The 26,040-nt window shown below is 36.5% G+C and overlaps 1 protein-coding gene across 1 annotated transcript in view; it reads left to right on the top strand.

Annotated features, from left to right (window-relative positions):
* The window catches only part of RASA1 (RAS p21 protein activator 1), a 76,132-nt gene that overhangs the window by 34,635 nt on the left and 15,457 nt on the right, over positions 1-26,040 (top strand). The window contains exons 14-22 of the mRNA XM_006023848.3: positions 2,769-2,856; positions 11,414-11,491; positions 13,153-13,310; positions 13,686-13,762; positions 16,121-16,293; positions 16,558-16,717; positions 16,910-17,052; positions 18,407-18,522; positions 24,726-24,812. Coding sequence (XP_006023910.1) covers positions 2,769-2,856; positions 11,414-11,491; positions 13,153-13,310; positions 13,686-13,762; positions 16,121-16,293; positions 16,558-16,717; positions 16,910-17,052; positions 18,407-18,522; positions 24,726-24,812 — 1,080 coding nt within the window. The remainder of the gene's footprint in view (positions 1-2,768; positions 2,857-11,413; positions 11,492-13,152; positions 13,311-13,685; positions 13,763-16,120; positions 16,294-16,557; positions 16,718-16,909; positions 17,053-18,406; positions 18,523-24,725; positions 24,813-26,040) is intronic.

Here is a 26,040-nt window from a genome sequence, read left to right as displayed (position 1 = left end):
ATTTTCATGCATTCCGTTAAGCTCATTTAAGGAAAATAGTAATTATGTTGGAAATTAAAAATTCATGTCAGTTTATAGCATGAAATAATGGACAAAAATTACTTAGGTTTTTTTTATTAATATATTTGCTCTGCTTTTGAGTACATTAATGTTTGTCCCATCCTTTATAAATGGAAGTCACCTTTGAATAAGTAAGTTTTTCCATATTTTAAAACTTTGCTGAGAAATCAGTCACTTTTCAGTTTTTCAAAGAAACATGTGCTCCCTTGTTCATTTATCCATTGGTTAGGTTCAGTTGGTCAAAAACATTTTCACAATTGAAATTCCGTCAATTTCAAGTATGGAAGCACTTTGATATTAGAGCGGCATGGAAATTAATGCATATAAGCAAACATGGATAGCAATCCTTTTGGTGGAGAGATTAAAAAACAACCAGCCTTTCCTCTGTTTAATTTCCTAGATTCATAGGGACCTACCAAATTCACAGTTTCTTGGGTTTCACAGATTTCCGGTATTGCCCACAAAATCCAGGGAATGCCTGTGAAATCCATGGGGTATGGGGGAGTATGGAAATTTTAAAATGCTGGCTCCCCAGGGGAAGCCAACAGTTTTCAGTGCGCTGCGGCAGCCTGCTGGTCAGGGAAGGGGCGAGAAGGGTTGCTTGTCTGAAGAGCTGCTGGTAAGATGGGTACTGTCCCTCACCATTGATTGGCTTTGAGGACTGCCTTTCATGCCCCTCTTCACCAATTGGCAGCAAGGGGCGGAGCTTAATGACGGACATGCCTCACAGCCAGTCAGTGGTGAGGAGCAGAGCCACATGACAGGCAGCCCTCATAGCCAACCAGCGGTGAGGGGTGGGGCCACTGGGGCCTCGGCCAATTACAGGCATGGGGGCCTATTGTGCTCCACCTACAAAATGGATGCCCACGCCTGCATTCTGCCCATGAAATTGGGCGGCAGCCCCTGCAAATTAGGTAGGTCCCGAATAATACAAAGCAGAGAGGTACTATTAAGACCCTATTTAGCACATCCATCTTGAAGTATTGATGTTCAAAAGCTACCATTAATAGGAGTTGTGGTGATTGTCGGTAATAAGTGAGTTGAGTTGTTTAAGTTCTAGACAGAATTTGTACATAGCTAAAAATACTTCTCAACACCTTTATGTTCATTGGGAATTAAAAAAAAATGTTTTCAGGACCCTGTGATAAAACAATGAATTGGAGTAAATACTTATCCAGCTCTTTTTTTTTTTTTTTTTTAAGTGTAAGGGATTTCATTGTGACATGAATGGAAAACCACTACAATCAAATGGATTATTTTTCATTATTTTTTAAATCCTAGTCAAGACTTGTAGAATAAATAGAATACCCATGATTGAAAAACAGAAAAGAACAGTCTGGGGAAAGTCCAATATTAATATTTATTGGCCAGGAGGAGGACAAAATCTTAGTGAGTTCTCCGTGGCGAAACTGCGAAACCTTAAAGTCAGTCGTCCTTAAGTAGATATTTCTGGCTACTTCACCCATTTAAGGTGCAGTTTACTCATGCACTTATACCAGGGGCAGGCAGTTATTTTGGGCAGGCCTGGGTGGGCCTTGCTACTGGGTCCTGCTGCTGGCTTCCCCTGGGTCCTACTACCCTTGGCTCGTGTCATCTTTGACAGGCAACAAGGAGCGAAAAAATATTAATATTATAATTTTTTTAGGGGCCCTATGGGCCAGGTAGAATGGCCTGGCAGGCTGGATCTGGCCCCTGGGCCGTATTTTGCCTGCCTCTGACATAGACACTGCCACTGGCTGGCTTTGTCCTTTCCCTAACTACATGCTCATCTGGTGAATATTCAGTTATATACCTTATTTCCTGACACTTTAGACTTCAGTCATAAATGGAGCATGGTAATTTGACCACATATTGGCTATACTGTGTGATTTGTTTGTTGGGTTTTTTGTATGTTGGGGGTGCATTCTTACTCTAAATTGAACGCATGCCTTAAATGAAAACTTAAGTCTGTCTAAAGGATATTAGATCACTGTGACAAAAGAAATAGTGTAAATAGAGAAGATGTTTGAAGTGTACCTGAGGCTGTAGAAATTGTACAGTACTGTATGTGAGAATTAGTATATGACAGTATATAAAAATTGTGTTAATGTCACAGCAGTAGAATGAAAGTTGTGTATGTTGCAATCTAGCTTTTATTGCCTTAAAGCAATTTCCTGGGTATTTTGAAAGAAAAAAAAATTATGTGGAACTATTTGGTGATCCCATGCACCTTTAAAACATCTGTCGGTAATGTTCAAGATTGGTGAACCTTAGCGCGTTGCTTTTACTTTTCAAGATATCATCTTTACTGTGCTTAGCATTATACAACTAAGTTAAGTGTGCCCACAGTTCAGCCTTTGTTATTAAATGTTTTTGTAACATAAGTTTTACCAAACATGGATGAAGTATGGTTTATTCCCAAATGCTCATAATTCAGTTGCATCAGTTTTCACCAGAACACTCTAAAGAGATTTTTTTTCTCAAAAACTTCCCATTACAATTCATTTTCCTGTTCCTGTTCACTTCAACACTGCAAAAAGGGTTATTGTTTTAAAAAATAATAAGTGTTTCATTTTAATTCTTCTTTATATTCAAACAGCTGAACTGTGATGGCTCAGACTTTCCAAAAATATTTGCATTTTGGCAAAGATCAACAAGAAAAACAGATGGTGAGGCATATGAAGATGTTAATGTCCATTACTAAAACTCTTGTTTATGTTTTTTTAAAGGCCAAACTGTTTTCAGATAGTAGTTCAGCACTTTAGTGAAGAGCATTACATCTTTTACTTTGCAGGAGAAACTCCAGAACAAGCCCAGGTGAGAGCCTTTGTTATAAAATACTATGATTTTTTTTTTTGTCTGTTTTGATGTGAATGAAAATAAAGGTTTGCTGTGAGAAAAATGTGCTACAAGTAGACAGTTACCAGTATAAAGCTTTCAAGCCTTGTGCACTTCAGCTACTTATCCAACCTACTGTAGCCTTTCAGCTCAGTAAATCACCTCTGTTTGGTGGGGAAAGCTTTCTTTCCATATACTTCATGTATTTGGGGTGGATAGCAGTTCTTTTGAACTTTACGGAGAAATATTAACCCTAGGATACTGGGGTATGTTTTTTTTCCTGTGGTTTCCCAGTGTTGCAAGCCATCTCAGTGAAAATAAGAAAGTAGAGGCTCTGAAAGAGGCCCAGTTTCTGATTTGGGGGAGGGGGGCAGCTTTTCGGAGTAAATGCTTAAGAGTCAGGAAGGAAACCCTCTTAGAGCAAAAGGAGGGAGAAGAAATGACAGGCAAAAAAGCTCTTGATCCACTTCTCAAAATACAGGAGGAGTATTAATTTTTCCCTGCAGCATCCTGTGCATTTTGCCCTGCAGTGCAACTCTCCATGTACTAGGGCAATGTTTCTTAATCAGGATGCCATCGGGTGCTGGTCAAGATTAACAATGTTAGGTGTGCACGCTTAAACATGAATTGCAAGGTAAATTCATAGTATTAAAATAGGAAATCCATAATGTCAAAAACATTTTGAGTTCTTTTACAACAGAAGAATTTTGTTGTTATTTTTCTGTAGGTAAAAAAAGAGTAAAAACTTAAGACCTGCTGGCATTTTCTGAGGGGTGCCTTGAATCTAACAAGGTTGAGAACCACTTGACTAGAACTTCTACAGTTAATAGTCTTGAAGTACTACATGGTTCTTTTGTTAGATTCCCCTCTTCTTCCACTGTATTTAAAATTTTAAAAGTTAGTGTGCAACTCCTTGGGGGTCATGTGGCAGTTTTATTTATTGTACTGTTTTTACTTATTCCTTATTCTGTTTCTTACAGAAGGCCTGCTCAGCCTAAAAAAGCAGCAAATTCACAAAACAAAATAAAGAAAAAGTGACTTAAATATTAACGAAGTGCAGAACAAGCTTAGTATTTTTTATAAAGACTTTTTTGCTAAAGGTACTTTAGAATGAGCTGCCTTGTTCAGAAAGTTCTTCATTGTAAGTTAGTGTTATGTGACACATTCATCCAGTGTCTTGCTGGTCAGAGGTCCATTTTCTTGTCAAAAATTGACCGACCAGTATAGCATATTTTAGCATAGGGTAAATGACCACATTTGTTAGGTCATTTGTTTGCAACCCCAGACTCTGATAATGTATCTGTATCAGGACTTGTGCCTTAATGTCATTTTTTAAAAATTACTCTTGAGAACACTAGTGATACCCATGTAAGTCCCAAAATTCAGGAAATATTATAATTAAGCTTTTACTTATAGGAGTTACTCTGTCTCTCTTTGTGAAGACCAAATTCTCTTATTAGGTTTATGCAGTCTAATGGACTTTCATGACTTTACAGCAGTATAAAATTGACAATAGCATGTGTCACGTAGCCTCTAAGTACAATACTACATACTGCTTCTCTAAAATGATATACAATTATACAGTATTTTCTACAAGTTTGGATGCATTTTACATGATCTTGTAATACTCTAGTATTGAATTTATTAGAATATACAGTATTATATTATCAATTAGAATATGTAAAAGTGATTTTATATAAATATACACATTGATTAAGCTAAATAATTATGCAGAGCTCTGCCTTATTCCCTTGACACATGTAATGTAACCCACTTCTGGGTAAAAGTTGCTAAATGTCGTACTATTTGTAATGTGCATATGGAAAATCCAGTTTCTAAAGACCTCATTTGAACAAATTGAATCTATAAGAACTTCATCTAAAACCATGGAGCCTTATTAAATAAAAATCGATTTTTTTTTTTTTTTTTTTTTCCCAAAACTTCAGCTTTTAACCCCTCTTTTACCCTATCACTCTTTTAATGATATAGTAACTGTTTAGGAATGAAGTCTTGAGCTTTTAGAGAGAGTATAATTTTATAGACTTCCAATGTTTTGACATTGCATCTATTGTCTGAGCCTTTTAAGTTATAACAGAATCATTCCTCTAAATTTCTTTACTGTATTTTCAAAAACAACTAGAGTACGAATTTTTGAATTGAAACAGAAGTTAAGTGGTTGAAGTAAGGTCCTCTGCATAGACTTCATACTGATTTAAATTTTCTGAGTCTCTTTTTTAAACCATGTAAGTTTTAAACAGGTGTCAATGGAATCTACTACCCCCTAAAACTCTCTTAAATGGCAAAAATTCTGCCCCTTAAAAATAAGAGTCTGGAAATACAAAGAAATGTAATCCCTTATTTAACATCATATGGTCTTTTATCTGCTTGTTTCCATCCCACTCATTTCATACCAATTCCCCAAAACTTAACTGCCCCTGAAATCTGAAAAAAAATGTAAGCAAGTTAAACTGTTAGGAGATTAATGTAATAATACAAAAATGATATTGGTTTCTGATTTCATAAAACTTATCAAATAGCTGTAACCTATAGTGCTCAATGTTTTGGCTCTGCAGGCCAGCTGAGTGGCTTGGGACCCATCTTGGGGCTGGATCAGACCCTAAGGGCTGGATCACCCCCTTTTGCCACTGTGTATTGGAATTTAGGTCCCAGAGAGGCCTATATTAGGTACCAGATCCAGCACACAGGGCCTGGGGCTCCCGTAGGTCTGGAGGTTTGGCAGTTGGGGAGCAGTGCAGCCTCCTCCCTGCCCGCCAAATTTCTGGACCCACGGGGAACCATGCAGACTGGATGACGGGGCACTGTGGGCCAGATCTAGCCCATAGGCTGGAGGTTGAGACTCCTGCTGTAAACTAATTGTGTATAAATGCAATAGTAATTCTTTCCTTAAATAAAGAGTTGGCATTTCAATAAAAGTATTTTTCTGTGAACCTATATGTTTCAGTAAGGGCATAGACCTAGATAGTATTTGCAGTTGTTTAAATATAAGTTAAAACTGAAGCAGACTTGCATAAGCTTGTTTAAAAAGGTTTAAATCTTCCTGAAATGGTTCAAAAGTATTTTAAAATGGGACTTCTGGAAAATCAAGTACAGTAAAAGCTGTGTTAACTGACACTTTATTAGCCAGAAGACTTTATTAACTGGCATTCGAGTGATGCGGCAAAAGCGAAACTGGAAGTACCACTTCCAGGGGACTCCCCTTTTTGCCACCATGAGCTGAGTTTTTCGCGACTTTTTCGGCCCACGACCCAGGGTAAAGCAGCCTGTGCGGGGGGGCCCCCCTCCCTGTCCCCTGGCACACTGACGCCAGGGAGTGCACCAGGTGGTGTACATTTGATTAGCTGGAATATTTGATTGACTGGCATCCCCCATTCCCAGGGGATGCCAGATAACAGAGCTTTTACTGTACTATTTTGGACCATTTTTGTGTGTGAACACTAAGTGTTCTGTGGCACTGGTCTGGTTGGTCCTCCAGGTATCCTCACTGCGTTGTTCCTCACTCTCCAGTACACTGCTGTAATTGACTTCTTGGGCATGCACCTATAACTCTACTGGCCCCTTTTTTTCCTTTTGTTTATACTTATTGTCAGCAAGCAGCTTTGCACTGCTTGTTCAATAAAAGCTATCTTTCAGACAACCAGCTGTGTCCTCACTCCCTGTTCAACTATTCTCACTCCTTATTTCCTGCCTCATCATGCCCCTGTAGCTCTAGGAGCCCAAAAGAATGGGTCCAAGCACTGCCTTGTCCTCTCCAGTCCTCCTTCCCTTAAGTCAGGCAAACACACCACAGTCTTTGGTTGCTTTCAGGCTTTTGAAGTTTATTTATCTCATGTTTAGGAAAATGCCCCTAATCACAGGTCAGCTACTCCCTGGGTCCCTCAAAATGTAGGTTCAAACACTATCCCCAGTTGCCCATTACGAGCGTCCCCTTCCTGGTGTCAGAGCCCAAGCACTTCATACTATTGTGAACACACCTTACTGTGTGTGGAACCCTGGTTGAAGTGGTAATTCTTTAGTACTGTGTCATTTTTGGCACTTATGCATAGGTAGCAATTCTGTTTTCTGATAGCATGTGTATATGCACCACACATGCAGGCTGAACATGTGCAGTAGGCCACTTGCTGGCCAGACATATCCCCACCCCTTGTGGATACATACTGGCATCTGCAGCCCAAATGTAGGTGGTCCAAATCCTAGGATTAATGTGGGAGCGGCCCTCGCATGTTTTAACTCCAATAACAGAGCTATTAGGGTATTTGCCTTGGAAGCTGGATATCCAGGTCTCCCTTGCCTGGGGTGGGAGCGAAGGTTTGAACCACCATCTTTCTGAGATCCTACTATAGTGCGCCAAGCACCATGCCACAGGTCAGGTACTAGCCAAATCCTCTCTGGTGCTCCTTTTGAATGTGACCCCATGTGCAACTGAGAATGGCAGATGTGGGGACAAGAGAGAAAGTGAGGTGTGGCTTAGTGAGATGGTTACTCCCTTGGAATGATGGGATGCCTGAGTTCTAAGCTGAGCTGTGCTCTTGGTGAAGCAGAAACTGCTGCACTGCAGTGTTCTCCATCTGTTCTTTGTAATGCCTAATAGGTAAACAACTGCACCTATTAAATATAAGGTGCAGTGGCTCAACTTTCAAAGGAGTGCCAGAGAGAGACCTGGATAGGTTGCCTGTGGTCTGGAGGTTAGACTGCTGTACAAGGAAATCATAAAGATAAAATGCGGAAACCTGGGTCTCTGGCTTCCTAAGCAAGTTCTGTAGCCACACAGCATTGGGATTGAACACAGCATGGGCTCTCTTTTTTTTCTGGGACTTATACTCAGGTGCACATTACATTGTTGTTTATGCACAGGGTTTTACTTCTGGGAAACAGAATCTTTACGTAAGTGCCAAAATGCCACTTTCATGACTTAAAAATTGCCATTTAGATCAGGGGCTGACAACCTGTGGCCCACTAAGGTCACTGTAGTGGCATTTGGGGGGGGAGGGCGGGGACATCAGTATTTTGGGCTAAAATCAATGAACTATGGAAAAATTAGGCTATAATGTGAATTGTTCTGCAAGTTGGACTTCCAAGTCCCTTCTAGCATTGAAAAGTTACGAATTTTAATGCTGCTGTTATGATGGTTGATGAAGAAAAATGATACCAAAATGTTGTGCTTACTCTAGTTACAATCCAAGTAAACAAGCAAACTAACACTTAACGGTAACACATTTTATTTGCTTCCAGGATTGATAGGGTAGCAATCTAGTACCTCCACTGTTTCCTCTTCTATGATGTGTGTGTGTGTGTGTGTGTGTATATATATATATATATATATATATATATATATATATATATATATATATATATATATATATATATATATATATATATATATATATATATATATATATATATATATATATATATATATATATATATATATATATATATATATATATATATATATATATATATATATATATATATATATATATATATATATATATATATATATATATATATATATATATATATATATATATATATATATATATATATATATATATATATATATATATATATATATATATATATATATATATATATATATATATATATATATATATATATATATATATATATATATATATATATATATATATATATATATATATATATATATATATATATATATATATATATATATATATATATATATATATATATATATATATATATATATATATATATATATATATATATATATATATATATATATATATATATATATATATATATATATATATATATATATATATATATATATATATATATATATATATATATATATATATATATATATATATATATATATATATATATATATATATATATATATATATATATATATATATATATATATATATATATATATATATATATATATATATATATATATATATATATATATATATATATATATATATATATATATATATATATATATATATATATATATATATATATATATATATATATATATATATATATATATATATATATATATATATATATATATATATATATATATATATATATATATATATATATATATATATATATATATATATATATATATATATATATATATATATATATATATATATATATATATATATATATATATATATATATATATATATATATATATATATATATATATATATATATATATATATATATATATATATATATATATATATATATATATATATATATATATATATATATATATATATATATATATATATATATATATATATATATATATATATATATATATATATATATATATATATATATATATATATATATATATATATATATATATATATATATATATATATATATATATATATATATATATATATATATATATATATATATATATATATATATATATATATATATATATATATATATATATATATATATATATATATATATATATATATATATATATATATATATATATATATATATATATATATATATATATATATATATATATATATATATATATATATATATATATATATATATATATATATATATATATATATATATATATATATATATATATATATATATATATATATATATATATATATATATATATATATATATATATATATATATATATATATATATATATATATATATATATATATATATATATATATATATATATATATATATATATATATATATATATATATATATATATATATATATATATATATATATATATATATATATATATATATATATATATATATATATATATATATATATATATATATATATATATATATATATATATATATATATATATATATATATATATATATATATATATATATATATATATATATATATATATATATATATATATATATATATATATATATATATATATATATATATATATATATATATATATATATATATATATATATATATATATATATATATATATATATATATATATATGTGTGTGTGTGTGTATATATATATATATATGTGTAAATGTGTGTATGTGTATATATGTATGTGTATATATATATAGTGTTGGTGAATTTGACTTATTTAATTTGCCCTGGAAAAGGCAGTGTTTAAAACTAAGAAATGTGAGGTTTTTTTCTTTTTAGTAATTGTCCACTTTTTGTATTGGGAAGAATGGATACAACATAAAGAATATTCATTTTTAGAAAAATACTTAATGAAATTCCATCAGCCTTGTATAAATTTCCTTTTCCAGGCTTAATCACAAAGGCTACAGCATTACGAAAGACAGACAAATGATAGTTAAGTTGGACAGACTTCCTGTGGAGTCCTAGTCTAAAAGCTTTTTGTCCTATTATGGAGTATTTAAAAGATACTATAACATTTTAAAAGACCTTATTTAAAAGATTGTATTCTCCAACTTGTTTGCTTGAGAAAAGTTTAAAAGAATGTTGTGGTTGAATCTTACGGCATTGCTTTATTCTAATATAGCTTCTGCCTATTGTGTGCATCATTATGTTGAACACACAGGATAATCAAGTGGGGTAAAATTTTTGGATACATTTGAAACTTTTATAGGAGTGTTGTGACTAACATGATATAGCCTACTAATGCAGGTTGAATGCTTGTTAGCCTGAAGCTTAACTATCAGCTGTACTAAAGCTCTGTGCTTATTGAGCAGATATGAGAGGGAGACCCTGACACGTTTTCCACCTTCTGCTGTCCTGTCTGGGAACCAAACTGATCCCAGCTCAGGTTAGCACTTAGAAGCCTGAAGTCTGCTTTGACTCTTGCTGTGTTCCAGTAGCCTCTCATGAGTTATCGTGCTGAGGAGGACTGACTTCTCTAGTAATACAGTTTCCAGGGAAATCAGGAATATAAGACATACAGCTTGGTTTGTAGCTTTGTACACAACCCGTTAATTCTACTGTACAAAAGGAAACCTTACATAAAGGACAACTTTATGGTTTCCTGAGCAGCTAGAAGGGGGATTAAAGATGTCACCTTTAATCTTTCTTCATACCTGTTTGTTTTGTTTTTTGCTATATTTGCACCTAGAAGTGAGTCAAAAATACTTCAGCAGTGGGGGGTGGGGAGAATGGAGCATTAAGTAGCGTGATTTACTCAGAAATAACCAAGTCTCGCTTCATTGTATATACTATATGTAGTTTAAAACAATCTCATTAGGGTGGAAAATTGGTAAAGGTCACACTGTATTAGTAATACTTGATGTTTCTAGAAAAAAATCCTCTTCATTTGCAGAGGCCAATAATCAGTTCCACTGAATAAGGAATAACATTGTTTTCTATCCTTTAGAATTCTATGTAACGTTTATAAAGAAAAAGTCTAGAAATATTGATTGAGATGTTTAAAAAGTTAAAGATTTTGAAAAGGTTGTATCTATCATACAGTATGTAATATGTGACTTGTTTTAGTTTAAACCACTGTTGTGTGTCTTTTATAGGACTGGATGAAAGCTCTGCAAATGTTTTGCAATTTACGAAAAACCAGTCCAGGGACATCCAATAAACGTCTGCGTCAGGTAAAATTGTTATGGATATTTTTCAGAGTTCTGAAAGTTTATTAAGCTGAAAACTTTACTCTGAAACCTTCTTAAACACTGAATATATATTTTATAGGTTTAAACTTCCTGAATAAATTGCATCACAAGAACTGGTTGCAGCATAGAATAAGACTCTCATGTGGGCATGTTTTAGATTCATTGCTAGGCACCACTTTCTGGGTACCTAAAACAATTGATTCAAAATTTCAGAAGTGACCGGGTACTTTTGTAAATGTTACTAGCTTTGTTTGCCATTTGCTGTTAAAAGTTAAGTTTTCTGCTACATGCCACCAATTCTTCTGTTTCGTTGGACTTCAGGGCAGATAGACTTTGAACCAGGATATCTTGGCATTTCTCTTTTCATCTTCAATTTATTTGTCATTTAATTAGAACTGTCATAGGCCAAAATTGGCTCAAAGCTAGAAGACTAATAGGAATAAATGGATACAGTAAATGCTCATTAATTCACCAGTGTAAAGGGGATCTAAATTGTAGCAAATTATGCAACAGGACTAATTATCAGAAATTGATGATTGGCCAGTGAGGGGAATTGGAGGAGCAGCAGGAAATTAAACTATATCCCTTAGGAAAATTAACTAGAGTCTACTGTGACTTTTTTCATGGAAGATTGGCACTGAGATATCATAAGGTTTTTCCATACTTGGATTGATGTTGTTTTAAGATACTATAACAATTTGCTTTAAAGAGATGAGGCTTGAGGTATGCAATACAATACTTCTTTTTTAAAGAGAATGTTAATTTAATTTTTGAAGATCCTAATTCTAACAAGTGGGCAGCGTGATGACAAATCAAATTCAAGGCTGTCAAAAGTAATATAACGTACAATGGAAGAATAAGTTGAACTACTCATATACTTTAGTGAACTCTAAAACGGTAACAATTTTGGAGTGGGGGGAGAGACATGGCCATCATTATTTGGTAGCAGTCAAAAAACAAAAATGATGGATATTAGGATACCATTTATTCCCTATAGAGGAATAGGGAAAACACTGAAAATGCTACGTTATTTTGTATAGCAGCTTATTCTCACTTAGACCACTATGTTTTACTTTTAATCACCTTGTCTCAAAAGGTTAAAGGATAAAGCAGAAAAAGATGGGGTTTCAAGATGGGAGATAATAATGTCTGAAGTAAAACTTTCAGACAGTGTTTAAAAAGTATGGGAGTGTTTTTAGAGAGAAGAAAATTAAAAGGACAAGATAAAGGTTTGCAAAATAACAAATGATGTAGATATAATAGATCAGGCATTTATAGTTACTGTAAAAAAAACAAATTAATGAGTTTCAAAGGCAGCAGATTTTAAAACTGAGAGAGAAATGTGTTTATATAGCAAATCAGTTAAGTTATGGGACTGTGGTCTACATACGATCATTGAAGGCATTAGTGAATGCTTGGTCCATGGCATAAGTTGGCCTCTAACTGGGGAGGGCCTAGGGGAAGGAACTTTTCTGTTAGCTGCTTGTTCCATGACTTCCCTTCAAATGTTTCTTGAACCTCTCTCTGAAGCTGCTGTTCCCGATTCAAATGAAACTACTTGCTTTCTGTGTTTATTGTCTAAACTAATTCCCATGGCTTATTTGTTAAACAAACAAACAAACAAAATTGTATCTTTTCTGTAGGTCAGCAGTCTTATTTTACATGTGGAAGAAGCTCATACACTCCCAGTCAAACACTTCACCAATCCTTATTGCAATATTTACCTGAACAGTGTCCAGGTAGCAAAAACGCATATCAGGGAAGGCCAGAACCCCGTATGGTCAGAGGAATTTGTCTTTGAGTAAGTCTGGCTCTTTTTGAATTACTCGGTTTCATTTTAAATTTGTATTTGAATTTGAATTGCATTTAAAACATAATGGTTCCTTAATATGAACATCCTGTTTAGGAACCTTTGAATTTTCATGTTTGTCTTTTTTAAATTACCAGTTGTCTAAGGTCTATCCTTTTCAGTTATAAATGCATGGCAGTTCATGGGCAAAATTTTCAGTTGTCTTAAGTTTTTGTGTTACTATAACTAAGTGCATATTTATGGCTGCTAGTTAACTCTGGATGGTGAAATTAAGATCTAGAAAAAAAGCAATTGAACATTTAGCAAATAATTTTAAAATACCACACGCACAGTATTAATCACAATTTTTCCAATTGTTTCCTTCAGTGACCTCTCATCTGATATCAACAGATTTGAGATAAGTCTTAGTAACAAAACAAAGAAAAGCAAAGATCCAGATATATGTAAGTCTTTTTCTCATATAAGTATGTCTTTATATTACAGAAAGGCAAAAGAGTTGTGTCCTTCTCCAAACCCTTTCCACAATTTGTCAGTTTTGACAAAACTGTTCAACAATATGCATTTCTCTAATGGCTGTTGACAACTTCTCTATCAGAATATTTATGCTGATATTCTTATAAGTTTCTTACTAGCATATTTTAAATGATTTAGGAATCAGCAAGTGTTCCCACATTAACTGCAATTAAACTGGACAGTAGCTTGATCAAAATGATATTTTGTATCCTCTGTGTTTCCTCAAATCTATCACAGAATAACCTTTCTTATAGTTTGCTGCCTACCAAAAAAGCAAGAAAAAATAGTTGATCTTATCCTGATCTTCAAAACAAAACAAAACAAAAAACTAGGTGTCATTTAGATTAACTTCTGTTTATTTTTCTCATCTCTCCAAACCTGGTGGTATGGTGAATTGCTTAGTTCTCTAAAGCACTTTGCTATTTCTAGTGGAACAAAGAGAATAACAGGTGACTTGAAAAGGAGAGCGATCTTTCGGGAAAGCTGCGAAAGTAGGTGCTTTAGGCCAGTGGCAGATATTAATGTAATCTCATGATTGGGACCTGAGTTGTTTTATGACTGATCCCCAAAATAGCATGTGCTGCCAATGCCAGACATGCATAACAAAATGCATGGTTTTTGAGATGAGCATAAATTTCTCAGAACACTGTTGTGCAGCTAGATATCGGGGAGCTCCCCAGTCCTTAGGTGACTGCCCCATGGCCCTTTAAAAATTGTGCAGAGTTGAGGATTGGGGAGCTCTGTGATCTGTAGCTGTTTGTGCTGTTTGAAGGTCCTCATTGCCTTTTCAAGTTGCTGGTGTGTGGGGAACTGATTCTTCACTGCTAGGTTTCACTGGTGTGCCTTTCAGTGGAAAGGAGGCAGTTGTGTCCTGGGTACAGGTTCAGTATCTGGGGCTGCCCCCCCACCCCCCCAATCGTAGGATTAGGCATGGGGCAGCTATGTCCTAGGCACAGGGGTTGCACCCTCTTCAGTTCCAGAGATCTATTGATTTTGGCAAGGGGCAGCTGTGTCCTAGCCCTTGGGGACCTCTCCCCAACCAATCCCAACGTTCAGCTGATTGTTGGGATCGTAGGGGGGAGGCAGCAAGTCTAGGATATATGCCACACCCAGTGCCATGTGTTCTTTGTCTGCTGTCCTCACCTGCTATTTCTCTGTATGCTGTTCCCTGCCTTCACTTATTTTCTGGGAGTCAATGCAAACCGCTCTTAAAAAGTTGCACTGAGTTTATTTCTGTTTGGGTGTGTTCAAATCAATGCTTCCCACAGTCTTCATATCTGCTTCACTGAACAAAAAGGTTTGTTTTCTGCAGAACTAGCTTTCTGCTGTGCAGAAAGCACAAGCATCTCCTTTGGTCCTGTTCCCCACACTTTCAATTCTTACCAGCATTTTAACCTCACCTTTGCACTGCCTTGAGTAATTGGAAATAGCAATAGAAAATCTCTGTGTTGGCAGTAGGACATCCTCAGGTGAACATAGGGGATGATCCTTTATGACCTGAATCTCACCTGCCATAATTTAGGTTCTGGAGGAATTTCTTTATGTCTCTTTTATTGGGGCTTTAGTCTGTTGTCCATGGTTGTGTTGTTGACAGATTGTTGTTAGCTTCAATATACCCCCTGTATAAAGATAAGAAACTATTTGTGGCAAAGCCTTGATGTGAAGTCAAATTATTCTGCCTCAAATGAATGCTCTGCTCCAGAATTTAGATCAGCTGCAAATCATCTGCTCTTCTTCTGGAAAGTATAATTTGTTTACTGACCTTTTTCTTCTCCGTGTTTCTTGTGACAAAGATTAGTTTTAATAGTGACTGAGAGATGGCTTCTATTTCAGTAGCCCATTCAAACCAAATTATTTATTATTTAGACCAAAACCTTGAAATTTAGCTGAGGGAAATGTGAGGTCTTTTTAGTAATCTCCATCTTTTTAGGGTAAAGAGAATATATTAACTGGAGGAAAATGGATAATCCTTACCTAAGACAGAATGCTTAGCACGCTTTCTTGTTTCCTGGTGGGTGGACTCTTTCATAGTATAACATAATGGTACTTTTATTGTAGGATGGAAAATAGGGGATTCTACCTCAAAATTAACAAGTAAGAATTTTTCACTCATTTAAACCCTGTTAAGCCTTCAGAAGTATGTGATCTGATGTGCTAGCAGTGTAGAATTATAATTCTTTTTATTCAAATCAATAATGGTGACACATACACTAAAATGAAATGTATTTAATACTAGTATCATCCTTCCTAAGAATAACTTATGCAGGACTGGGTTTTTTTTTTCGAAGTGTTTATGCGCTGCCAGTTAAACCGGTTACAAAAAGGACACGCAACAGATGAATGGTTTCAGCTCAGTTCTCACATACCATTAAAAGGTATTGAACCAGGATCTTTGCGAGTACGAGCACGATATTCAATGGAGAAAATCATGCCAGAAGAGGAGTACAGTGAATTTAAAGAGGTATGTACTTTGACAGTTTAAAAAAATCACTAATTTAAAAAGTATTAATGCCCTGCCTACTTGATTTATTAACGTCACTTGAGGATTGATCTTGTTTGGCCTTTTAAAACAGAATATGTGTTACACCTCTTTTATGAACTTAACATGCTACTCACCAAGCAATACATAAAGAAATCTTAATAGCGATAAACTCCTGTTAATTTTCCTGAAGCAGTGGTGCTAGGAGAATTCTTAATGTTGAGAGAGAGAATTTTTCTTTTTTAGCTTATACTACAGAAGGAGCTGCATGTAGTTTACGCCTTATCAAATGTATGTGGACAGGACCGAACACTATTGGCCAGCATTTTACTGAGGATTTTTCTTCACGAAAAACTTGAGTCATTGCTCTTACGAACACTAAATGATAGGGAAATCAGCATGGAAGGTACAGTACAAATGTCTACATGCTGTATGTAGTTTTCCTAAAATGTCCTTGAAAAGTTTTAATTGAAAGACAGTGTGTATCCCCCTTTCCACCCCTTGTGAATACACATGCTACTAGGAGCTTAATTCTTGCTTCTGGTTGCTCGTTTCCTCTTCTCTGTCCTTTTGAAATGATGGTTATATATTTGTTCAGATGAAGCTACAACCCTATTTCGTGCTACCACACTTGCAAGCACCCTTATGGAGCAGTATATGAAAGCTACAGCAACACGTTTTGTTCATCATGCGCTGAAAGACTCTATTTTAAAGATAATGGAAAGCAAGCAGTCTTGTGAGGTGGGAACTTTGATATATACTTTCTGTAATGCTTTAATTTGTGGAAGAAAAGGTTATACAGCAGTTCAGTTCCATATTTTGTATCGTTTATTAGCTTTAAGATAATATATTAACTTTTCTGAAAATACATTTTCATTACTTTAAAAATGCCATGGATTAGAAGTTCAAAGTAAAATACTTTGAATTTGATAAAGACTGTCTAGAACTTAATACAAAAATATACATAGCTCTGTTTCTAATGTACATTTTAAAGAAATCTCTGTTTTGAAAATTGAATCATGATAGCCAATTGGTAAATTTCTTCCATAGTCCTTCATTAGATTGCATATGACCAAAAGGATAACTGATTCAAAGACTATAGAGCTACAATTACTGGAGATATTTTCTTATTTAAAATGTCAGGGGATCAATTCATGATTTGCTTATTATTATTATTATTATTACTAGGGACCTCCACAAGTCGAGGAGGGCAGGTATAACTAATTTCTTGGGCAGATTGTGGGGCTGGCCACCATTTTAATGGGCTTATCACAGCACCCTCTCCTCCCCACCCCCACACACGCACCCCTCTGGCTGAGGGGCTCCCAATGGCCCTACCCCTCACCACTGATTGGTTGAAGGCTGTCTGTCATATAGCCGTGCCCATCATCTCTGACTGGCCGAGAGGGTCCATCATGCAGCCCTGCCTTCGCTGCTGGTTGGTGAAGAAGGGTGGGGGCTGCATGATAGGCAACCCTCAGCCAATCAGCAATGAGTGGTGGGGGTGGCCACCATCTTGGTTGCTCCCCATCCCTTGCTCCCCTGGCCATGCAGCCACCAGGTCACAGCAGTCGCATGGACCGTTGGCTCCCCTTGGGGAGCCAGTATTTTATTTTTAGTAAGTTGTTTGTTTTGTTTTACCCCCAGCTAATTTCACAGACACTGCCCAATCTCACCGACAATGCCTAATTTTGCAGTTTCCACAATCGCAAATTTCATGGTCCCTAATTTATTATCGGTAGGCTTAATTATTATTTCACCTGTATTACTGCTAGTTTATTTTAGAGGGATGGAGAATCTCAGAAGCCTAAATTGTAAGTAATATAAAACACCAAGCACTTGTAACAGTCTAAGAATGACTTGTTCTGTTAAAATATGCTCCTCTGCTTTTGTTTCCCCACTGCTACTGAAGCTAGTATGGGGCATGCTCCACAACTTGAGGCTCATGTTCTGTTGCTCACTTCACTATTGTTTTCAAGACATCTACAGAATACAATTTGAATGTAATGTTTAATAAATCTTGCAGCTGCATAAACATGTTCAATATTTTGGAAAAGGAACTTTTACTTAACTTGCTGTGTTTTTCTTTTATTAGCTAAATCCCTCAAAGTTAGAAAAAAATGAAGATGTGAACACTAACTTAACACATCTGCTGAGTATACTTTCAGAATTAGTGGAGAAAATATTCATGGCTGCAGAGATATTGCCTCCGTAAGTTAGTGGTTTTTTGTTCAGATTCTATTCAGAAATTCCCTTTTTGCGTAAGTGATGTTTTCCTACAAAAAATACCCTCTGCTGCTGTTGTTAGGGCTGTATGGATGCTTAAGATGCATCTATATAATAGGGGAAAAACAAAAGTCTATATGCAAGGGATTGAATTCTCTTTTGCACAAATGCCTTCTGATGGCATATGCATAAAATGGCTTTTCAACAGGGATGGTTCTTCCTCTCTGAATAAAGTATACTACAATCCTGACTATTAGAAAAAAACGCCAGAGCAGTAAAACTAAGTGGGGAAAATTGTCAAATAGCTCAGCTCCTTACAACTTTTCTCCTGGCTTCTCCCATTGAAAAGGGAGCATGGTATCACTTTGTAGTAAGACTGTATTGAGCCTCATGAGTCCATCAGGCTCAATGTTGAGAATTTAAGTGGGGTTGTATATTTTTGGTCTTTTAATACTGGTAATATAAAAATTTGATAGTCCCAGCACAAGTTGCATTTAAAATCTGAAATTTTGTATTTCTCCTTTCATTGTCTATACTTGAATCCTCACTGTGGAGTGTGCCTATGCCACAAGCAGGTCTGGCTTGGAGACTTTTAGCCCCTAGCAGTACTTGTAGTGTGTGCTTTGTTTCTGTTTCTCCTCATGCTCTGTGCCTAGGGTTAAAATATGTGGTATTTGCTTCCTGTGCTTCATAACTACTTTGGTTGAAGAAGTCTGCTGGTTTGTGCTCAGTGTAGCCTGCAAATCTGATTTGGAGTCCTTCATTCAAAGAGTTTCTGCCTTTCTCTCTTTCTCTTGCTTTTTTATCAAAAACAGTACAAATAAATTCTTTTAGTTGGGCCTACCTTCTTTGTTAGGGACGGTACAGCTTTGTATCTCAGTCTCCCTCCTACCTTGGAGTCATTATTTTTAGGATATTGCACCGCTCTGTTCTTTTCTTTTTCTAGTTTCTGTCCTCTTTTTGTTTTCTTCTTGTTTGAGAGAACATACGCCCCAGACAACTGACTCCGGCTTATCCCTGCTCACTGGGATTTAAATTGATGCCCATCTTGCAACAGTGCCAATTTCATATCTTACAGGCAATTCGAATGTTAATACTATCTTTCTGACCTTCTGAAAGGATTCATTCAGTGTATAGGAAGGAGTGCTTTTCTTTTCTCATCTTATGCTGGCCTGTGATTGTTTTGACGGTTGCATCTATTAGGCTGGAGAACGTTTGCTGATGACCTTCAGGCACGGGGTGTCAGTGCCCAAGGAGATAAGGCTGTATCACTATGCCAGAAGTCAAAGCCATTCATTCAGAGAGTGTACTGAATGCAAGTGACTTCGTGTACATATTATGATGGACAATACTGATGTGATGTTTTCTGTCAAGAAGCAGGACAGTGGAACAGATCTTTCCCTTTAAGCAGCTCACCTAAAACACTGAGTACATTTGCCATCAAATACACATAGGTTGTACAGATTGTTGGCCTCCAGAACAGAAGAACAGACTGTCCCAGAGATTCAAGTTCCTACATCGGAAGTGGGAGGTCAAGGACTCTGTTTTCTAATTTTATTTTATTTTTTATAGACTGAGGTTGTCTAAAATACGTATGGATGTCAACAATATTCAGTCCTACTTCAGGGGAACCTCTGCTTGGGATCCCTCTCCAGTGTTGTCTGTACTCTGGGATGCTCCTTGTTTCCCTCTGCCCGTGTCCTGATTCTTCAGGTACTCTGCGAAGTGTCAGACAAGACTTGACTCCAAATTTCTTTCAGACCCCTGCATGTCCAAGACAGTTCTGGCTTCAGCATTTTATGCTAGCAACATGTGAGAAAACATGTTGCCTCTGGTTCTTGACCTTCTCACTCAGGACAAAGGAAGATTGCTTCATCCCATCCCAAATCTTACAGCTTTAGGGCTTTTTTTGGCTCTTGGAGATTAAGTAGAAATGCTCTGTCCAATTCAGAGGCATCCTTATTCACAAAAGAAAAGTTCATTTAGTGGAGTTCTGTCTGGCCAAGTGGAACGCATTCTTGACCTCTGGTGCCAGGTAAGAACTCTTTTCCTGGAGAGTTCCCAATTCCTATGGGAATCTAAACATTTGAATCCTACAGTACCTGCTAGGATTCAAATGTTTGGTCTTATCTGTCAGTTTAGTCAAAGGGCAACTTCTGGCCTTCGTGGCTTACAGTTCTCCAGTTCCAAGAATTATAGAAAAGTAGAGCCAGAAGGGACCTCTGCAGTTTGTCTAGTCCAATCCCCTGCTCAAGGCAGGATCAACCCTATCTAAAACATCTCATGGAAGAATGTGTCTAACATAACCAGCTGTATTGCACAACTAAAAAGCATATTGCCTAAAGATGCCAAAAGCACCTTAACCTGCCGGGGTAAAGCAAGGGGATGAAAGTTGTTCCACCACTGCAAGAGTTGTTAAAATGCACCTTAAAGATCCAGGAGGTTGGTGGGGAGGGGGGGAAGGCGTGTCATCCTCCAGTACAGAGGAAGTAAAAAACCCACTCAGTCTGTAACAATGTGATCATGGGTACAATTCCTTCCTGATCCCAAAGGTGGGGACCTGTCTGACCCTGAGTAGAGGGGCAAGACCCTCCAACCAGGAACCTGTAGGTTAAAGTCCCAGCAGGAGCATTGTGATACCTCAGTCAAAAATCTCCAGCCTTAGCAAAAAAAAACCTTAATCTGACCCCTGTAGCAACACAAAGAGAAGAAATTCCTTCCCAGCCCCATATGGCAACTGGCAAAGGTCAGAAGCCTGGTAAAACCAAACACCTGTTGTTCTGCACTGCAACCTGGAGGGATAGCAAGCATAACTCCATATATCGTATAGTCTGAGTTCCCAGTGTTCACTCTGAGATGGTTTCTGAGAACCAAGAAAAGAGCCAGTCCTGCCATGATTAAATATATATAAATTTTAATATTAAAATCAATAATGGAATACAATAAAGATGTAAGTGATTAAACAGTACAGAAAAGGTATATCAAGCAAATAATTATTTATTATTTATAAATATATTTATAACTTATAAAATGCACATTTATCTACATTCTAAACACAGCAATTTTATCAGTATTTGACAGCAATTTACTCTTAAAATTTCTAATTCCTAAAGTCTTTAAAAACTTTTAACAGATGGCCAGCCTTTTAGGGAAAGGACCATCTTACCTAGGTTTCAAAAGTAAAGTTGCTAAATAGCATTAGCTAGGTACTCTAACAGTTGGGTAATTCAGTAAGAACTGTAGTTCAAAACTGAAAAGCAAAAATTCCAAAGTGGACACAGATTTTTATATTTTATTGTTTGGCTAAAATGTGTAAAAGCTTACTAGGTAAGGTAAATAAAATATAAATGTTCCTAATAGATACAACTCTAATAATATTTATCTGCCTATTCTTATTCACTATATAAGCTTTACCTTGTCTAAAATTGGACCACTAAATGTACTTGAGGTGACCTTGGAACATTTTACCCAATTTTTCTCAATCCATCTTTCTTGGGTTTTCTAACAGGGTTCATACCTTGTGACATTCTCTCATCTGAGCTTTTCTCTTGCCTGTTCTTTGCTTGACCAAACTAAGTCAGACAAATATAAGCAACTCTTTACTATTCTGTCCTTAAACGGCTAAAGGCCTATTATAGTCTACACAAGTCAGAACTCTAGTTTCCGTATCCCCTCTATAAATTTATCCTATCTTCTTTCATAACTAAGCCAGTTGTGGAGCTTTGGTTAATTCTGCTGCTAGGCATGGTCCTCCCCAGTGTCTGCCTGCTCTGGGCTGCAGAGCTGTTCTTATGATTTCCTGGCAATCCATGGGGGTGGGTAAGAAGCAAGGGCTTCTAACTGTTGCTCTTTATGGAGAATGTTCATAGCTACTCCTAGATCATCTCTTCAGTGCTTATCCAAGCTCTTCTTGATAACTGCCTATGATGGAGAGTCCATAACTTCCCTAGGCCATTTATTGCACTGACTCACAAAAGTGAAGACCATTTTTCCTTAAACTTTGCTGCAACTTCAAGCCATTGGTGTAATTCCTGCTCAGTTGAAAAAAGATGTTCTCTATCTTCATGGTAGCTTTTCAGATATTTGAAGACTTCAGTCATATCCCCCCCTTGTCTTCTCTGTAGGCTGAACATACCTTTCAACCTTTTCTTTGTGGCTTGCCTTTCTTGCCATTTATAATTTTTGTCACCTGCTTCTGGACCCTCTCAAATTTTCCATGTTCTTTAAAAATGTGGAACCTAAAACTGCACACAATCTAAATGAGGCCTAACCAGCTCTTAGTAGAGGTGCTATTTACCCACTGCGCCTTGTACCTAATTATCCTATTGATGCTCCTGTTGATGCAGCACAAAAAACATTTACTTCTTTTGCAGTTGCATCACACTGCAGACTGATTGAGTCGGTGATCCACTAAGACTCCTATATCCTTCTCTGCAGGGCTGCCATCCAGCCAGTTGTCATACAATCTCTACATACTTGTATGGCAGTCTTGAGATTCTGTAAGGGCCTGACCAAGGTAAATCAGATCCACAATAAGATCTGAATGTGGTTCTTCTGTGTCTGATAGGGGTGTGTGAAATGGGCCATATTTGATTCGGATTTGGCCTGAGTCGGGGACAGCGATTTGATTTGTTGATTCTGATTGCTGTCCCCGATTCAATTCGGCTGAATCTGAAGATTCAGTGCCGATTCAGAGAATCAGCGATTCAGCCATGGACACAGCTTTAAATTGTTTTTTCTACATACCTCAAGGTACCAGGTGCAGCTCATGAATGCTGTTATGGTGGGGTGGATGGAGCGTCCCACAGGAGTGGGGAGGGGGTCCCACACGCCCCACAGCGGACCCAGAAGTGGACTGGAAGTGCTTCTGGGTCTTCTGCCGAGCATGCTGGGGACCTCCTCGTGCTCCTGTGGGACGCTCCATCCGCCCCACCATCTCAGCATTCACAAGTCGCCTGATACCTTGAGGTATGTAGAAAAAGCATTTAAAGCTGCGTCTGTGCCCGAATCATCGAATCTTTCCGAATCTATTAGGAGGGTTCCGATTCAATTCCGAGAGATTAAAGGGTCTCTTGATTCGATTCGGATATTCAGCCACTGAATCAGGCTGAATCTCCGCCGAATCGAATTGGGGACTGAAGCTTCACACAGCCCTAGTGTCTGATGGGACTGGGAACCCATGAGAGCATGTGTTCTTTTTAACTATGCAAGAGAAAACCTTCAGAAATGCAAGAGAGAACCTTCAGAAAGTCTCCACAACTGTGTCTTGACTGGTAGATCCAAGGGCTCAGTGTTATTTGCTCAAAGATTTCCAGTAATTGGAATTCTTTAAGAAGTTATCCATGTGTACATATCATCCTGACTTTCTCCTCCTCTTCCTCTGAGTTAGATGCAACATTAAATTCCAACATATGAAAGGCAACTGAAAAGTAGGAAGGACATATCATCCTTTATCACCTTGGCATGGAGCATGAGAGGGAAGGCTGGGGCATGTTCTGCTGGTACTTCTAACATGATAGTCTTCAAGCTTGAATGTTTGTGGTACATTCATACACTACAGTAAGAGAGTCCATATGTGCAACATATGTTAAAGAATTCCAGTTGCCAATAAATAATTTCTCTTCCCAGGTTTCTGTGTGGTTTAAATTGTAAAGTGCATATCTGTATTTGTTAGCATTCTGTGATGGTTCTCGCTTCTTCCGTCAATTTGTTAGTTTATGTCATTACTAGCTTTTGATATAATCAAAACTCTGTGTTTATCAATGGCCATCTACCATAAAAGCTGTGTTGGTGACTCTTTCAGCTGTTGCCTTGTGCTATGTACCTCTTCCAGGGTTGGTAATGGGCATTGTATTCCTGCAAATTTCATGCAACTGCTGGCAATATTTGCCTGAAAAATCCCACCATGATTTTTGAACACCTATCTGGGTCCCATACACTCAGTGAAACGTTTCACTTTATCAGGTTTAAGAATTGCACCAGAGACCAGTTGAGAATATAAAATACAGGCTCTAATTAAACATTTTTGAAAAAGAAAACACTGATAGCCATAATACAAATGCCAATGAAATATCTATGCACTATGCAAACAAATGTACTTTTCTGTTGGGGAAAGACTCTGCCCTTTCTTGTAACAGTATGTAAGATTTCTTACTGTGATGAGATAGTTAACTGTATTATTTTGACAGGACATTAAGATATATTTATGGATGTTTGCAGAAGTCTGTCCAAAACAAGTGGCCAACCAATACCACTATGAGAACTAGAGTTGTTAGGTAAGTTGCTTGCCATTTCATATATATCTTGTAAGGATAAGTACAGACTGTCAAAAAGCTGGAGGCTGAATCGACTTAATCTTCACACGTTAGTCTAAGCAACATAGATTGACCCAGTAACCAAGTGAACAGACATTCAGTTTTGATTTTGGAAATGTAGCCACGTGACTGCAGTGGCCCAGGCTAGAAGCTGGGGGGTGGTGTGTCCTACAGTTTGCCTCCTGCTTGACTGGAGCAGGCAGCTTGAGCTAAGGCTAGCCCACCTACCCTGCCGTGGTGGGATGGGGTTTGTGGAGGAGGTGCAAAGCATTGCGGGATGCTGTGAGACTATGACTTAACTTGAATCTGAAAGGGATCTGGAACAGAAGTTCAATAAACCAATTTAACCTAAGTTAGTTAAGTCTGACACTACATCCATCCAGGTTTATCTTAAACCAGTTTCATTTTGAAAGAGGTTTATGTGCACTGAACTTCTGTGGTATTACAGATTTGAAACTGGTTTCTGATCACTTATACTAGCGTATGTGTAATTTCTGTTTATCGCCTAAAAGTCTGTAAGTTTTATTTCAGATATGACATGATGACTTACAGTACTAAGAAGTTACACCACACAGAATATTGTGTGTAAGAAAACAAAACAAAACTCCCCTTACTGTATATAAGCACAAGTTCTAGATGAAATCATTGGAATACCCCATGTCCAGTATTCCTGTTAGTAGATACAGAGTTGCTTACCCCACTTCCATTGAAGACTGTGTATGTTAGACTCTGTCTCACTTACCGTACGAGAAGAGCATGCATGTGGACAGTATCTGCAGAGTAGTTGTGAGTTTGTAAGCACATCCTTGTTTACTGTGTGGTAACTTGTTCATTAGTCATAGTATTACCGTACTTTCATTAACCAACCAAAAATGTAATGGGAGAAGGTCTTAAGTATACTAAAAAGATGTTTTGTATTGCAAAGGAGCAATGTATGTTTACCATCTACCATCTTCCGGCTCCTGAGGCAGCTCTCAGAGACCATAAAAGCTAAAGAGGCGGTAGTCATGGGGGACCTAAACTACCTGGACATCTGCTGGGAAACACAGACGGCAAAGTCCCACTGCTCACACAGGTTTCTAACCTGTGTACAGGACCTCCACCTGACACAGGAGGTACACGGTCCCACTAGGGGGAATGCCATACTGGATCTGGTATTGGCAACGGGGGATGACATGGTAGGGGACCT

The sequence above is a fragment of the Alligator sinensis genome, unplaced genomic scaffold (assembly GCF_000455745.1).
Source record: "Alligator sinensis unplaced genomic scaffold, ASM45574v1 scaffold218_1, whole genome shotgun sequence".
NCBI lineage: Eukaryota > Metazoa > Chordata > Crocodylia > Alligatoridae > Alligator > Alligator sinensis.
The sequence above is the reverse complement of the archived record's forward strand: the minus strand, read 5'-3'. Positions and strand labels throughout refer to the sequence as shown.